General features: G+C 36.9%; 2 protein-coding genes and 1 long non-coding RNA gene across 3 annotated transcripts; all 3 read left to right on the top strand.

Annotated features, from left to right (window-relative positions):
* Nucleotides 1-4,300: 4,300 nt before the first annotated feature.
* On the top strand, nucleotides 4,301-7,014 carry LOC116714647 (LRRN4 C-terminal-like protein). Its single transcript, XM_032555319.1, has 2 exons — nucleotides 4,301-4,432; nucleotides 6,181-7,014. The coding sequence occupies exon 2, from the start codon at nucleotides 6,185-6,187 to the stop codon at nucleotides 6,965-6,967; it is 783 nt and encodes a 260-aa protein (XP_032411210.1). The 5' UTR covers nucleotides 4,301-4,432; nucleotides 6,181-6,184; the 3' UTR covers nucleotides 6,968-7,014.
* A 920-nt stretch (nucleotides 7,015-7,934) lies between these two features.
* Nucleotides 7,935-9,990, top strand: LOC116714648 (thiosulfate:glutathione sulfurtransferase-like). Its single transcript, XM_032555320.1, has 4 exons — nucleotides 7,935-8,051; nucleotides 8,723-8,839; nucleotides 9,080-9,242; nucleotides 9,695-9,990. Exons 1-4 carry the CDS (start codon nucleotides 8,039-8,041, stop codon nucleotides 9,747-9,749), a joined length of 348 nt encoding a protein of 115 aa, XP_032411211.1. The 5' UTR covers nucleotides 7,935-8,038; the 3' UTR covers nucleotides 9,750-9,990.
* Nucleotides 9,991-13,007: 3,017 nt separating this feature from the next.
* On the top strand, nucleotides 13,008-17,539 carry LOC116714706 (uncharacterized). Its single transcript, XR_004338108.1, has 7 exons — nucleotides 13,008-13,630; nucleotides 14,702-14,755; nucleotides 14,831-14,943; nucleotides 15,082-15,166; nucleotides 15,250-15,305; nucleotides 15,666-15,737; nucleotides 15,876-17,539. It is a non-coding gene; the product is annotated as an uncharacterized LOC116714706 (long non-coding RNA).
* Nucleotides 17,540-17,654: the final 115 nt, after the last annotated feature.

Genomic DNA, 17,654 nt, shown 5'->3' with positions numbered 1-17,654 from the left:
ACTTTGTGTTGTCAGACAGCTTCTGTTTAGGTGCTTTTTTCTTCCCTTAACATATGGTTCGGGTGTGGCTAGTGATACTGAACTCAGCTGAATTCATCAAGGAAGGGCTTTTTGTTTTTACAAAGGATAATGTGGTTTGGAAATGGTTTTACCTAATTGGTCATCTTTTGAACATGTTGAGCAACAAAAAACAGCTTTGGGTGGGTTGATACAATTTTCGTTGCTTCTCACAACATTTGGCAGGTTCATAGAAAATATTCATAGGAAACTTCTACCGAAGTAGTCGTCATTGTGTGGCAGAAAATGTATAATTTCAATCAAGTGCCGTGTTCTTGCACTCATTTTGTGCAAAATATGCACAAAATATTTTGCACAAAAAAATATTTTTTGTGCAAAATACATTTTCCTATACGTCCTATATTTTTTGTTCGCTTTAGTGCAATTCTGTGCTAGCGACATATTCTTTGTCGTGTGTAATAGCTGTAAGATTTTAGGATGAGTTTGAACAGAGGTTAAGATTTGGGCTGGGATTTTTGAGTTGGGCTGGTATTTGTGTCTATTTGGGAGGAAAAAGTCAGTCATCTGGCAACCCGGTTTGGATAGCGTTTTTTTCTTTAATAAATGACTTATCTCAAAAGGGTCAAATATTTGTTCATAACATTTTAGCTGTTTCTTCAGATGTTACCAGTTTGTCCAGAAAATAATTAAGCACATGGGAATAAAAAAAAAGTTTAAGGAATTTCATAAAGCTTGCTTATGAGAAAAAGGTCATATGATAGAGTTTGGTCATATGACTGCTGAGAGAGGCTGTCACGGTTAACAGTGAATGCAGTGATTTATTCTTGTGATACATCGCTGCAACCTGAGCCAGATCCAAGCAAGCAGTTGAATCTTATCAGTCTCTGACAGTAAAAAAAACAAACAGGGGGACACATAGGGGATGTGAAAGAGATGATTGTCTCATGTAGCCAAAACATTAAAGCATGGAGTAAAGCTGAAAAAGCAGTGGTGATGAGGGAAAACTATGGGAGGAGCAGGAAAAAAGTACAAAATTTTCCACTGTGGTTTGTTATACCACTGAATGATTAAACAGAGTGATGCTTTGGCAACCCTCTGCCAAATGCTAATGTCAGCAAGCTCTGTGTTTAAAGACATAAACATGCTAACAAATGCTAATTGGTACAAAGCAAACCACATTTGGGGTTGAATGAAGAATGTTACCAATTTTTACTAGCCCATGAGGAACACAATGTTTGTATTTAACACTGATTGATTTCATGTGTCTACTGTTACATGAAACAGTAAAATGTAAGATCTGTTAGCACTTAGTGCCATTGCTAAATGCTAAATATATACCAAGTACTAAAGTCCAATAATACTACTTATTTTATCATATAGTGTTTACTTCAATTTCTGTAATTTACAAGAAAATATAAACCAAAATATATGTTGTATTGTTTCTTATCACTGAAGTAATACATTTTGAGTAAAGTTGCTTGGGAGATGCCGGTAAATGGGCTTATGTAAAGCTTATTTACACAAGCCAAACAGTGTAAATGAGTTTGGCTTTTTTTTTGTTTGCATACTATTGTGCCTTCTTGTTCAACAAATGGCAATCTTAACACATTAGAACTGGTCTAACATGTGTGTCTAAGATATTTCAGAATAAAAAGAAAACATTTTCTTGCTTTAGTAGAGCCCCAACAACACCAAAACAGCATGTACAAGCAAAAATAAATATCCTTTTAAATAGAAAATTATTAAAAATTCATATTCATTTTGATTAAATGACACATTTTATGATTTTGTGTCCAAACTGAAGCAGTTTGGGCTTCACCCCTTATCTTCTATGCATCTGGTCTGCATGTTCAAAGCATGAATTGACTGAGAACCAGGTGTGTTTCATCTAGCCTTAGGTAGTGTAATAAACTTCATCAAAAGTAATTCTGTGTTGCATTGCACAACAAGAAGTAAAGAGTACACGCAGTTACTGAGGTTTCACTCTTTTGGCTACACCTTTTCTGAGCACTAATCCCAGCTAGATGCCAAACCCCTTATGCTTCGTTTCCAGAACTTAGTTTTACAAAGAACTTTTATTTAGAGCTTAACACTGTGGCACCCATGACTCTCCTAGGCTAACAGTAAACAAGTGTGTGGTCCTTCCTAGTAAAAGCATAGTTGTTGTTTTTTTTTTTTTTTTATCTATGGGTAAAATTTTTCAGATTCAAAAGTTTTCTTGAATTGAAAACTTTTGTTCTATTTAAACCGTTGGATTAGTTTATAAGAATGCATACACACAACAATAAATACGTTCTGTGTTTATTTAAGAGCTGTGCTGGGGTGCCTTTTGCAACCACAAGCTTAAATGTATTTTATCAGGATTTTTTGATGAACTAACAATAATGCATAACGGCAAAGGGAAAAGAAAGTTATGCGTGCTTTTCAAATGTTTTTACCAATGAAAATCTAAAAAGTGTGGCATGCAATTGTTTTCAGCACCTCTTTGTGTGATAACATCCATCTATCATTTTGATATTAATATTGGTAATAATTAACTCTTTATTTAGCCAGGATTGTCCCAGTAAGATACAGCATCTCTTCTTTCTTGTAGTCCATTTCAATCCATCCATCCACTGTCTATATCTGTATATCTGTGCAGGGTCAAGTGGGAGCATGTGGCTGTCCGTCGGTGGATAGGGGGCCGGGTTACATCCAGGACAGGAAACCAGTCCATCGCAGAGCAACACCAAGACACAACGGACTAACAACCATTCAAACACATTTACTCCTAAGTCAAATTTTGAGACCAATTAATCTTAGACAATTGTTTTCAGACTGTGGGGCAAAGTCAGAGGGGGCGTGGCCACAAGGCTTGGAATCTGATTGGTCACCCTCACCAGAGCTGCCAGTCAGTTTGTTTGATTCTCTTTTTAACAATGTAAGCCTCAGACTCCATATCAATGTGTTCTGAAGGATATATAATATTTTTTCTTCTTTTTTTAATACCATGTTCAAGTCCACACTTCATGTCAGTAGGTGTCAGAAATGCTCCTTTTGTTGTTTTACAACTACCATTCATATTAATAAATACAAGAAGAACAAGAAGTAGCCTGAAACTATTGCACAAAAAAGGCCTTCCAATTTTGATCATGAAGGAGAAAAAACTGTAAGCAAACTTGTTTTCACTATGTGGTCTATAATACTGTACTTCAAAATTGTTGGCTTCAAGTGGATAAGTTGAATAGAGTTTGCATAATGGCACTAAAATACATAGAGTTTTACGGAGTTAAGCTACACTAAGCTAAGCAGGCTAATTGAGTGATTTTGTTGTGCCCTCAGCCACTGTAACAGGAAAATACTAAGATTTATTTCTGTAAATAAATAGTTTTATTTTTTTTTAAGCTTTGGCCCACTGTTCATTATAATTTAAGATTGTGTATTTAGATAAAATTGCAATTTTACTGTGCCAACCTTTCTACAGTCTGTGCCTCTGCGTAGGTTTTATATACAAGTGAAGTAATTAATAAACTGGTTTCAGGGACCGTTCTCCAGATAGCAAACTCCTAAACCTGTTCATCCATCCGTTATAAACTCCAGACATACCAGACATGTCTCAGTGCTTTCAGCCAAAGTTGGTAAAGGTTGAGTAAATCTCCTAAAACCGAAGGGAATACTCTTCCCGGGTACTTTTCTTTTTCTTGGTACCACAGTGCCACTTGGGAAGAACAAACAATTTTTTTAAAAAACAGCTTAGCAATTTTTACTCCATAAAAGGATTAGAAAAGAGACGGTTTCCATCATTTCATTCCTTTGTCACAATGGGGTCGCATGAGACGAGGGAGCCTGTAATAAACACACATGGACGCATTCCTCACCCCCCACTCTCAGAGGCACTCATAAACACACACTGTAACGACCTTATGTCCCGCTCTGCTCCACGAGATCACCTGCAGGGTATGCAGGAACTTTATCTTTAAAGTATGCGATCAAAAGCAGACATATTCACCTCCCGTATAAAACAAACACTCTCAACTAGCACAAGCATGCCTCCCGCTGCTGCCGAGCCAATTAACATGCAGGACAACACTCATCTTTGTGGTAACTGGCCCCCACCTCACACCCCTTTCCAGACAGCTTAAAAAACTCAGTTCAAAGAAAGAAAGAAAGGAACACTGATGGCTAGTTGGAGGACTGCTTGAGAAAGAGAAGGCCCTGTGAAAAAAAAACAGAGTATGACGATGAAAAGAAGGGAGGGAGAGGCAGCCACTCAGGGGAGAAACAGAGGGGGTGTTGAAGAGGAGGAGGAGGAGGAGGAGGGAGTTTGAGAAATAGCTTAAAACAGTGAGAACTGCAGACATTCGTGAGCACATGGAAAGAGCCAGAGCAGCGCTAACAAAAAACTTTAAGAAAACAAACTAAGCAGCATCAAAAGGTAGAGTATTTTCACAGCTTTTCATTCATTTTATTATAAATATCTTCTCTTAACTAGCTGCAAAACAGTTGCATGTTTTGTTTTGTTTTGTTTTTCTAAAGGTGCAGCCATTAGTAATTGCTTTAAAGAACAAATGAAGAACTTTCATGCCTGCTAAAATTCATTTTGATTTAACCAAGTCATAAAATACTGTTACTGGTTTGCCCTTGAAGTTTCGGGCTCCCACAGACCTTATCTGGCTTTCTGCCAGGAGTAAATGGAAGCGCTGATCTGTGTCACCCCAATAGCTTCCAGCAGTCAGATTTATTTATCTTACGGTGTTTATAGGATGGAGACCAGAACACTGCAGATGTCTGGGTGTATTTAAAGGCATCTCTTAGCAGAAAGTAGACTTGAAGACTCCCCCTTTAAAAAACAAGTGTTTTTGTTGTTGTTGTTGTTGTTGTAAAAATTTTGGGGATCAAACTATGGTCAAGGAAGAACAAAAAAGATTGATGTTAAGTTAAAGTCTTGACTCTTTTTTATTTCAAAGTAGCAAAAAAAGGCACAAAATTTTACATTTAGTCTTTAAAACGTTTGTTCATTTTCAGCTGTGTTCAAGGTTGTGGTTCATGATAGTCACATTCATTTTCATGTTTTAAATGTGTGGAAACAAAATTCACAATACCAATTGACGCAGCCGAAACCTAAAATATTAAAATGCCAGCTCCATTTTTATAGCATTTGGAAGGGCAAATGCAAAAGATAAAATATTTAAATGGCAAAGATAAATGTTTAAAAGCAATCACCTGTTGGTGAGCATAAACTGTGGTGTATCTTAAACCCCCCAACTTCAGATTGCTTCCTTTATGCCCAAGGTTCCACCTGCTTCACAATCCTGGGACAAAATAGTGTGTCCAGTGGAAGGAAGAGAAATATGTCCTTCCTACATTGTTTTTACTTACATGGAGCTCAAACACATTTACTGCATAGGAAAAGTGCTCAATAGTCCGCAGGTCTTTTTTGTGTCTCACCAAAAAGCCACAAATTGCTCACCATATGACCCTTAAAGTGGCCTATTATACCACTAAAACTGTCTGAAGAGAAAAAAGAAACAACTGAGAGATTTCCATATGGTATTGTTGCAGACATTATATCATCGACCACTTAATGGTAGCTCCTTCCTGTTTTGTAGTATAAACTCAATTGATACCTTTTAATTAATAAAAAAAAGTGTTTTCGGGTCAGTGGGGGGTGGAGAGTGCGGCCCGTATGCCGAGGCCTCAGTCCTGGATGTAGCCGTCACATGTTCGAGTCCCTCCCTGTTGGCCTTTGCTGCATGCCTTCTCCCTCTCTTATTATCCACTTCCCTATCAATCTGCTGTCAAATTTAGGCCACTAGACACAAAAAAATCCTTTAAAAAAAGTGTGTTTTAAAATGTGTTATTTACTATAAACACCAACTGAAAGGTCAATTATGATTTATTAAGTTGTTACTCTCCAAAATTTTAGGTTTTCACCCTAATACAATTTTTTCCTCTGCTATTTATGTAAAATAAATATAGTTCCACAGATTTTATTTTTAATGTGGTACAATTTCCAGAATTTGCTTTTGATTGACTTGGCAATCTTAAAATTACTATTATTTATACCTTGCTTTTACAAAGTAGTTGCATTATCTATTAAAACTGGTATTGATATAACATGGATAACTTTATGTGCTTGGTCACAATACTGTGAGTGATGTATTTTTGGTTTTATTTTTCCAGAGACATGGGATCACTTTGTGGAAACCTGGCTGTACTTCTCCTCTTCCTCTCACCTCTAATGCACTCCCACCTCTTCGCTCGTGCTTCTACATCTTCCCCGCCCACCACTCGCAAGGAGATCATAATCATGAACGACTTTACCTTAGTTAACACCAGCACTGATTATGATGACTACAGTATTATTCCTGAAGTGGTGCCCTCTGTTAAACATCCCCGTTTGCACAATGAACCCGGGACTACAGCCTGTAACTACAATTCCTGCCTGGAAAATCAGGAGCCCTGTGAAATGATCAAAGCTAGAGAAGGGTGTCTCTGCCCTGGGAGGAGTGGTGAGGACAGGCCTCCTCATGCTCCACGTATCCAAGCACTGCAGCCAATCACCACAGGGGAAAGCGCAGGGAAGGTAGAAGTGCAGTGGTGCGCTCCTGACTCAGATGTTTCCTCCTACAAGGTGATTGTAGAGGGAGGTGGCAGCGATTTGGAGTTTGGGAATGGTGCCCGACGAGGCATGGTGGGATATCTGGAGGTGGGGACAAAGGTTTGCGTGGAAGCAATAAACAAAGCCGGACACAGCGGTTACTCTGACTTCTCCTGTAAGCGGTACGAACGTCCTGAATCTTTGGAGCTCAAACTGCTGGCTGGGGTCATAGGAGGAGGAATCGTCTTAATTCTGCTTCTTATTATAGTAGCTGTGGTCCTCTGTAGGAGAAAAATGTGTCAGAAAGCACAGAGGGAATCAGTCAGTGGACTGGGAAACCCGTCTTACAAATCAGAAAGAGCATCATGAACCAGACAAAAGAAATGTGGACAGTTCAATCCAGTCAAGTTAATTAATAACAAAAGATTAATAGTTTTTAATGGTGTGTCTTATAACAAATACGTGGTTTAAACTCTTGTTTCAAAGAATCTGCACACAATCATGCAAAAATCAGTGAAATATGACTAACATTTGCTGTTTTGTTGTTCGTTTTACAGGTTTGTTTGCAGGCGAATTAACCTTAGTAGATTTATTTTACAGTATTTTGTTGTTTTTTTGTTAAGCTTACATATTAATTGTGTTTTTCTAGAGTGCTGACTGAAATTGTTTCAATAAAATTATTTTTTATAAAAGCCTGTGTATGATTGATTTGATTTCAGTGAAAATGGCATTGCAGTGTTCATTTCTTTGTTTATGCACATGATCATTTAACATAAAAGATTGAGCTCAGCATATACTGCAGTATTTTTGCTTCACACCCGAATGCACCCTCACATCCTCACATGCCCACCATTACAGTTCTTTAAAAATGGGTTTTGACTGGATAAAAAAATTGCATATGAAATGCAGGACATTGTAAATTCAAAAGGGCTTCAGTAATTCACTTTAAGCCCTTAAAGATGGGGTTAGTAACGTTCATGTTTTTCTTTTAATGGTTTTTATATATTTGTTAAAACTGTCATTATGTCCTGACATGAGGCAAAGCTCTGGATTTTTAGATTCAGTTCAGGGTCCCTTCAGAAAATCCTCTCTTTCACACTTTTAAGGGTTTGTTTTAATTTATTTTTATTTGTCAGGTAATACCATCAGACTTGTTATGGCTTTTGATTCCCTTCACAATGTATAAGCAGTTGTTTTCCTATATTATCTAATTTCTCTACAAGCCTTTGCAATGAAACTAGACCAGAACTATAATAGTAGTACCTCAACAACACAGACATTAAATAAAGCTTCCTTTTATTTTGAAGGTCTTCTCAAGGTATGCCACAGCATAGAAAGTACCACCCACTTTCTGCATAGGAGCCAATAATGTGTCAGTAAACAAAACGAGGAAGAAACTGAAGTTACAGCTCATTTTCACAGTTTCGCCCTTTGACCAGGATGGAAACCATAAGTAAGTCAATTTCATGTACTGTAACAGATATAATATGCAATTTAACACTGGCCTATAACAACGTGTAGACTTTAATGCAGTTTCAGACTGCTACAATATTTCCTCATAATATCAAAACCTTTAAATGCTCATAAAATGCTACTCTCATCCTTTATGGAGTGACTTGGCATTTTAGATAAGGTACAACATAAAGCCAACCGGATCCAGTGGGAGGAAGTAAAGCCGGTTGCCAGAGCATCAGGAAACTAACCATTTAAAATATTGTTGAAATTTGCGACGCCAACCTGTTGCATTACTTATGAGGGCATCTTGACTTTACTACCAAATGTTAAGAAGCGCCATGAATCCTTCAGATATTTTTTCTGGAGTCAGGGACGTGATCCTGAACATTACCTCCCACTGATGAGCAGTTGATACTTGACGCCTTCATTGCAACAGTTCAATACGTTTTGTTAGCCCTTATGTACAGCCGAGAGCAACTAAATGGGTTGTAGCTCGTATCAGGATTTTGTAATCCATCGCACGAACCGTAGGCGCTTCCGCAGAAAGTACAGTTTTGTGTCCGACTGATTTATCACTTGAACTTGTGTTTTTAAAAAGTGGTTTGTGCCGTTTTGTCAAAGTTTTGAAATGTTTTGGGTATTTATCCATCCTATTTTTTTTTTTTTTAGTAAAATACGAGGAACTGAAAGCTCTTATAGAAAGCAACAAGGATCTGGTTCTGATTGATGTCCGCTCCCATGGTGAGGTGGCTGGAGGACGTATCCCTGGTGCCATTCACATTCCCAGTAAGATCTGATTTGTTAGTACAATTTATTCTCCATGTAATGAGTTGTAGAAAAAGATAGTGAGATACACTTGAAAGCAAAAGTATTACAGGGTGTGCTGCTTTACATGCATTGTGTCGTGGTGAACGAGGATAGCTATTCTGGTTTTTCAGGTTCTGTATATTTTGCATCCGTTGCTCGTCTTCATATTGCAGAACCTGACTAATAGGCTGTTGTCTAATCTTCCTTTTATCTCAACAGTTCACACACTAGACGCTGCTCTTAGAATGAACCCAGATGACTTTAAAGCCAACTATGGCATAGTGAAGCCACCGCTGAATGTTCCTCAATTGGTGTTTTACTGCCAGGCAGGCGGGCGATCAAGGATGGCAGCAACAACGGCGATCCGAAACGGATATATTAAGTAAATGAACTATTTTTGTTGTGTTTTTGTTTATCAGAATGTCTATAGGAAAGGGGTTTGTCCTGTAACCGGTGGGTTGCCAGCTCAAACTCCCACTTCCGCCAGTCGTCATGTCCCTTCACCCGGCTTACCTGGTGGTGGTGGACACAGGGCCAGGTGGCGCAGATTGAGTGGCAGCCTTGTTTCTGTCAGTCTACCACCGGCCAGCAGTGGCTACAATGTAGCTCACCACCATCAGTGGGTGAATGACTGATTGTTGTGTAAAAGCACTTTAGAGTCCTCAGACTTAACGAGTAGATGCAGGCCGTTTGCCATATTTCTTATTTCACTGTCCTTACTGTTTTAAAATACCTTTTGACTTTCAGCATACGGACTGTGATCAAATTAATTGTGCATTGTTTTTTATGTAATTATGGCAACTCCTGATTCTGTGCTTTCTTTGTCCTATTCAGTGTACGTGATTATGCTGGAGCCTACAGCGAATGGTCGAGAAAAGAAAGGAAATGATTTCTTTTTAGGAGAAGCCTCATATTGTGCATTATGTTTATACAAGTTTTGCAAATATTTTGATGCTGACACAGAAACGGTAAAGTCTCAAGTCATAGCGCACAATAAATTAGCATGAAATAAAATGTTTTTTATTCTTAAAGCTGCCTTTGTGAGATTACTGTAGTGGTTTAATTTTAAAAAACTGTTTAAATTTTGCATGCTGTATATATAAAGTCATAAATACATGTAAATAAATGTACAATCTAAAAGCTTGTTTTTTTGGTTTTATTTCCTTTATATTAATGTCTGGAACTATGCAGCGGGTCATATTAGTCTCTGTCTGGTTAAAGACAAGGAGTTTCAGGAAATACAACTGCTTGATATTTTGGGGATTTGGTCCCCTGTGATGTGAAGAGATAAAATAAGTTGATGATGCTCTACAGCCCATGACCATGTAAAAAATATATACATGTATAATTACTAAAGATTTCAATAATGTATATTTCTTTAATTTGTCTAAGATAAAGATAGATTAATTTGATGCATGTACCTTCAGATTTATTACTTTCACAAACATATATATCAATTGTGATACTTTTTGGATTATTGAACTTTGGCACTTCTGGCTTCCCATATGTGCTGCCTTCTAAATTGTTTGTATTTTAGACTTCTACTTGTGTGATATGTTTAGTTTTCAGCTCCAAATGCCGTGGGTCGAATTTTCCTTTCCTCTCCATTTATGCATAAGATCAGAGAACACAAAGATAAGTCCACTTGTAGTCTGTAGTTAGACTACGCTTACGCTATAAGGCGTAGTCCTCATTTGTTCAATTTACACAATTTATCAGACTGAGCAAAGCATGTACAGCAGCCTTATGCTTCACACCATAATGCACACTTACATACCCACTACTGCAAGTTTTTTGGTTATTTAAAAATGGGTGTTAACTGGACAAAAACCTCTGATCGTAAGATATGCATGGACATGTTTTTAAACTGATATTGAAAATGAATTGATTTCAGAAATGTATTTAAAGCCATGAAATATTGTATAGGTTTCTTACAGAGAAATTATATGAAAACTGATCATTCTTTTATGAAAACTGTAATAATACGCAACGTCAAAAATGTTAATGTTATGGCCGACACAGTCATGAGAAAAATCATTGACTTAACATTGTATAGCAAACAGTCATTATAGATACAATCCACAAAGGAGGTACCAATTCTTTTAAATGAAACTTTTTTAGAATATATTAAAAAAACTATAAAACTAATGTAAGCTAGTGGATAGTTATTGGCTTGCTTCCACAACCTTTTCTAAGTCCCACCCACTTTCTGTATATGAGCCAATAACGTCTCCGTAAGCAAAATGAGAAAGAAGGATATCACCTTATAGGAAGACATTACAGCTCATCTGCACACCTTCACCAAGATGGCAAACGCAGGTAAGTCTATTTCATTTACTGTAACAGATAAAATGCATATGCATCTTAGCAATGAACTTCAAAAACTAGCAGTCTTTAACGTAGTTTCGGGGGGAAAAAATATACAATAAAACTGGAAATTTGTTAGGAATATACCTCCATAAAAGAAGTTGCCAGTTTTAATAACTGGTTGTCAAAACTTTTAGCACTTGTCCTTATTGATGTAAATGTTAAATAAAGGAAATGCCCATGTAATACCTCTCTCATCATTTTTGGAGTGACTCAGCATTTTAGATAAGGTACAATCTAAAGCCTCCTGGATCCATTGGAAGTTTCATTTCAGTTTTTTGCCAGAGCATCAAAAAACAAACCACTTAAAATATTTGTAATGCCCTAACATGTTGCATTATCTATGAGTTCATCTTGACCTTACTACCAAATCCCAGAAACAAGTTGTGCAATAAGCAGAATGCACCATGAATGCTGGCTTTATTAATTTTTATTTTCTTACAGATTTCTAGATAGTTAAACCGGCTTTTTATCATCGTCACATTAATCATTCATAGCTTTCAGCAGCTCAGGTAACACTGAGCTCTGCATTTTTATTTTAATGTATTTTTAAATAATCCTTAGTATGGCAATTGTGCCATATTCCCCAGTCTAAGGTTCTTACTATAAAATATTTTCTGACTAATAGCAGAGATGTGATTAAAATCATGTGTTTGTTTTTTATAATCATGGCAACTCCTAATTCTGTGGGGTTGTTTTTTTGCCAGAGGCACATAATTATGCTGGAACCTACAGCGAATGGTCAAGAAGACAAAGGAACTGATTTCTTTCAAGGAGGAGCCTCACACTGTGCACTTATGTTTACATAAACTGCACAAAGAAAATGGATGCAGATCGATGTTGTTAAGTCTCATACAATGAATCACTAAAACTTTAAAGTTTGAATTCATAGCACATAAGAAGTTACGATAAAATCAATTATGTTTACTCTTTAAATGTCTGTGTGAGAATTTCGCAGTGGTTTAATTAAAAAGTTTTATTTTTGCATGATGTCCCAATAGGCTGACTAGAGTACTAAATACCATATAAAGTTTTTGTTTGTTTTCTTTTTTTGCTATATTCAAGGCTCTATGTTTGGTCCTCTTGTGTTTACCCTCTACACCTTTTCCCTCTTAGTAACATCATCTGCCAACATGGCCTCAATTACCACTGCTGACATTTCCAAATGTGTCAGCTCTACGAGGCTACTCCACCCTCACCCACTGTCTCACTAAAATAAAATCCTGGGTGGAGCAAAACTTTCTTAAGCCATGCTATGACTATGAACTATGACAAACCTAAGGATCAACTAGGACTGCATTTTTCCACTAAAAAACATGGCAAGACTCCGTCCATCCATCTCCTTTTTACATCCCATTTCGTCTTCTTTAACTCAAACTCCTGTCCCTCCTCTGCGCCCTCGGACCAAGCTCCAAACCTGGAGGTGACAGAACATTTTGTTATTATTATTTTATATCTGAAACATATTGCCTATAAACACTGACTTCAAGGAATTAGAGCAACTTCATATTTTGTGATGTTACAACCACAAACTTTGATGTATTTTCTGGAGGTTTTATGTGATAGATCAACACAAGCATCATATAATTATGAAGCATAAAGGAAGGTACAGTATATGGCAACCCAAATCTTTCCAGAAATTCTCATCTGGATTTGGGCCTGGACTTTGACTGCACCATATAGTTTGATCTACGTCAATGTTAGACAATTCTACTGAACCAGTAGAATTGTCTACTTGTACTTGTCTACCCTTTGTTACCCTTAACAAAGGGTAATTCTTTGTTGAGAATTACCCTTAAAGGTAATACTACAGGCTGAATTACCTCCACGGCCAGGCTGGCTGACTGCTTTGCCTCGTAGCGGGACAGGATCATCTTAACTGGGCCCCCTGACCTCAGGATTCTTTAAAACTAAGAAAAATGTCCCGTAGACATGATTAAGCTTCTCCCTCTGGCTTCTCTTCCATCCTCCGCTCTCAGCTGCAGACCAATCGCGATGATTACTTCCGCTTTCCTTGATTTCTGATAATTGAAGACAGGTGTTCCTACGCGCCTGCGCAGTTCTGGAGAGCTGAGCTGATTGTTTAAAATTCAACTTCTGAATTTAAAATGTTAAGAGAAATACGGCAGGTAATTACTTGAATAAGCTGTTTATAACTTAAACTGGGTATGCGCTAATTGGATTTTTCTTTTCTAAAAGTTTTTTTTAACACGTATAAATGGTTTATTATCGACGCTAATGTTAATGTTAGCATGACGTTAGCTTGTCCATCTGTTCAGGTGCTGAGGCTAATCCAGTTGATGGGAAAACAAAGGAAACGATCTAGTTTAAAGAATACTGGAGCACTTTTGGTGCTTTTATGGACCGAAAAGGGCTCGTCCCATCAGAGGATAAACTGCACTGGTAAGATGGCTGTATTTTCTGATAATTTGCCGAATTTTGATATATCGTGCTAATTCGTCTGGTTTAAATATCCATCAAAACCTTTAGATTAAAAACTACAGTAAGTGATTTTAACTATTGAGACTATAACTTTAAGTTTCTCTAAGTTAAGAACAGCAAGGGTATAATCCAGGCATTTTATAATTGATTATATAAAGTATGTGGTAAAAATAGTCTGAATATTGAATTATGTTAGAAATTTGTTTTTAGCCATTTTGCTACTTTGGATTAATTATCTAGATAGAGAGGTTGGGGTTTCCAGACTTTAATTCATCGTTTTTTGTCAAATTGATGGAAAAAAAAATCTTAATTATTAAAGAAAGAAGGACTTTTTACAGTGATCTATCTCATATTTACACCCATTATTTATAAATTCCCACTTTTGAAATTTAATTTCTGTCAAGCCAATGGACAGAACTGTTGTTCTGACTGGGTTCTAAGAAATACTTTTATTTATTTACGTTTTCAATACAAATTTCCCCCTAAATATTTTTTCCCTTAACTGTATACTTTAGTTTGTAAAATAATTTAATAATGATACAGACATGGAAAAACTTAAAACAGTCTGAAAGTGTTTTGGACTGTGTGTTATCTTTGAAACTGTATATGTTCTAGGTAGCCCCTATTTCTTAAAATAAATGAATCAACAAGGTACAAGTAAATACAAACTAATTTAAGTGTTAATTTAGATTTTAAAGTGAATCTGATTCAAGTTTCTAAATAAAATTGTCTTTATGTTATGTTTGAAAGCCAACCTCATCATGGTGTTTCTGTAATAATCCAATAAAGCATAACTAGGATCACTTAATCACTTTAATTAATCACATTTACTCAAAAATCCAGAAAATCTTTTAGACTGGCGTCTGGAGCAGTTTGGATATTTTAAATAACAGACAATGTGGAGAAACTTGTGTTTGATCTTTTTTTATTTTTATTTTTGTACATGTCCTCCATTTTCAACATTAACTGTGCTACACATACTCCTTCACTCGTCAGACAAAAACTCATTCTAATTGTCATTTTATTCTCTAGTTGCAACTGCTGGTTCCTGGTGTTTTGGAATTGCAATGCACACCCTTCAAGCTGGTATGCAAACACAACAACAAACAGACTGAGTCACAGATTATATTTACTTCATCTGTTTTGCATTGACATGAACAGATCTGAAAAAGGTCCTGCTTCCCGGAGTGTGGCCTTGTCCTGAGCCCGATCCCGAGGAGCTGAGCGCCTTCACAGATCTGTTCGGATCACTGAAGTTCATGCTGAATTTTCAGGTAATTCAATTCATTAAATGTGATAAGTACTCATTTACTTAAAAATATTAACTTCTGAAGTAAGTTTGTTGTCATGTGGACATGTGTTTATTTTTCTTGTTTATTTAATGCTTTAACGATGTGATGTCGTTCTTCCAGATGAAAAATCCAGGACATTACTCATCCAAATGGCAGGCTCATGTTAAAGCGTTTCTTCAGATGTTCGGTTTGACCAATGCCTGGGGTACGAAACTCCTCCCTCTCTTTTAAATTATATCATGGGAAAGAGAAAAATATAAATAGATTTTTTTATATATATTTATCCAGATAAGAATCCAACTAAAATTTAAAATCCATGGACAGAAATCACAACATGACTTTAGGTAAGACATCAACATCACAGGCTGTAGTAGTTCTCTGTTTCAGAGCTTATGAGTCTCAATGAAATTACATATTCAGCTCAGTTCAGATAGTTTTATTTATACTGCACCAAATTACAACAAATATGATAAGGCACAAGATGAACAAATCCAAATAACATTCAGAAAAACAAATTAATGTAATCCAATCAATCCATATGGTGAAATAAAATGTAATTACACTCCACGTGTATTGCAATTAGAATAAAAAGCACAAAAAAAATCAATTTTTGATTGTAGCTTTTTTCATACATTTATGTTGTATGATCTTAAAGCTATTAAGATACATAAAGTTTAACTCCTGATTTTGTTGTATCCCAACAGCGCTTTCCTCATAAGTAAAGTTGCTCTTTCAGTCCGACCACCTCTGATCTTGGACGTCACTTGTTCTGCACAGTCAGTAATATTAGTTTATTGCTGTTTTATGATTTTTTTTTTTTTGTATTTCTGTTAAAATGTTTGAAAGTCCTGCTGCTCATGCAGGCACAGTGAGGTCACGGCTGTGTACAAACAGGGATTTTCTCTCCTTTTAAGACCATGGTGCGATCAGAGAGGATCGTGGTGTCAGAAAGGACATCCTGTTGTCGGAGAACGGTTTCCTCTCAGCATCCCACCCAAAGCCATGGACCAGGGCCTGTTTGGAGAGCTCAGTGTCCAGATTGTTACGCTGCTGAGCCCCTGTGTGCTGCAGTACCCCCATTTGCCTACGGAGCTATCTCGCATGCAAATATCCTTTTGTCTGGTTTAATCACATTCTGTTCTGATTTCTTTGTAAAGATGAGTATCTGAACCAGTGCATGAAGAAAAGCTCACTTTGTGTTCGGTTACGTGACAAGGGCTTCAACTGTTCTGGTGCAGGATCATGACTCATCCAGCTTCCCTATTAATGAGGTGTGCTTGTAGTTACATCATCTTATCCAAATATGACAGTGAAACATAAAGATGAGTTATTTTAGACTTGTTCTACCAACTATGGACATAAGGGATCACAAGATTGTGCTAGACCTCTGCTTGTCCCTGTGTGCTAAAAACTGTCCAGTCGCAGCTTTAATAGGTTTTCAGTGTCATGAAGTCAGTTGGACAGGAAGTAGTCACATCTGTAGCTCTACTTTTCCACATGGCATACACAAAACAACAAGCAACTTAAATTAGATATGCATTTGTTACCACTTTCAAATGTCCTAATGATGTATAGCACAGATAATTCTTAAATTAGTCTATTTAATGGCAACCAGTAATATTAATTGTTGCATCTCTCCGGCGATCCCTTCAGGGAATTTGCCTTATTTCAGAGAGTTGGTGCTGATGGTGGTGGGCTCCTGTAGCAGTCTGTATTACAGCAAATTTATTGAAGCACCTGACTAAACACAGTAGGTATTTCTATGACAATCAGCAGGTGGTCATTTATCAATCTTTCTAAAATACAGTTATTGTAATAAAATAAAATGTACTTTTTAATTTGAGGGTTTTATAGGTCAGGGTACGATTAAAAATGATCTGGTGCGCCACATGGTTCAGTGGAAGAGCAGTCGTCCCCGGTTCGATTCTCGGCCCAAAGCCATTTACTGCATTTCTTCCTCTTCTCTCCCTTCTCTTCTTCCTAACAGCTACCAATAAATAAAGGCCATTAGAGCCACAAAATGTAAAAAAAAAAAAGACAGAATTGTTGTCTTTACCAGACTCTAACTTCACAACTCGTCACACAACAGATTCCACACTGTCATTGTTTAGTAAACCAAAACTTGAATTAGAGCAATGGGCTCTAATCCAAGACCTTATTTGTTCAGTGTTGCCTCAGTTCCTTTAAGGCTTGCAGCCACAGCTACAAATTCAACATTTGTAGATGTGGAAAGGGAGTACTTAGTTTTTCACACACAGCTTTTTTGGGTTTCTCTTTTGTTTAATACTCAACAATAAAAGTGTTGTAATTTGGAGTTTACATTTCAGAACCTGTTTTTGACCAGATCGTATTTTATTCTGTTCTATTTTGCTGAAACCCTAGAGTTTAATGCGACTTTCTTTCTTTTTGTAAATTAAATGAAGTGCATATAAAACTGAAGCTGGATAGAAAATGAAATAATAAAGCCAAGATATTCTACTTTAGACGGGTTTGTGGTTTTGCTTCGCCTGCACATCTGCCGTATTCACTTTCAACTGAGATGGCAAAAGACTGAAGTGATACGGTTTTAAATAGCTGAGAATGTGTTGATGGGACCTTCCACCACCCTTAACCCCTCAAATGTCTGTATTTTTTTTGTAGATGCAGTAAACCTAGCACTCAAATTTGCTTTCCATCCATCATCCATCCATCCC

This window comes from Xiphophorus hellerii, chromosome 23 (genome assembly GCF_003331165.1).
Source record: "Xiphophorus hellerii strain 12219 chromosome 23, Xiphophorus_hellerii-4.1, whole genome shotgun sequence".
In the NCBI taxonomy this organism is placed as follows: domain Eukaryota; kingdom Metazoa; phylum Chordata; class Actinopteri; order Cyprinodontiformes; family Poeciliidae; genus Xiphophorus; species Xiphophorus hellerii.
This window is presented reverse-complemented; position numbering and strand designations above follow the sequence as displayed.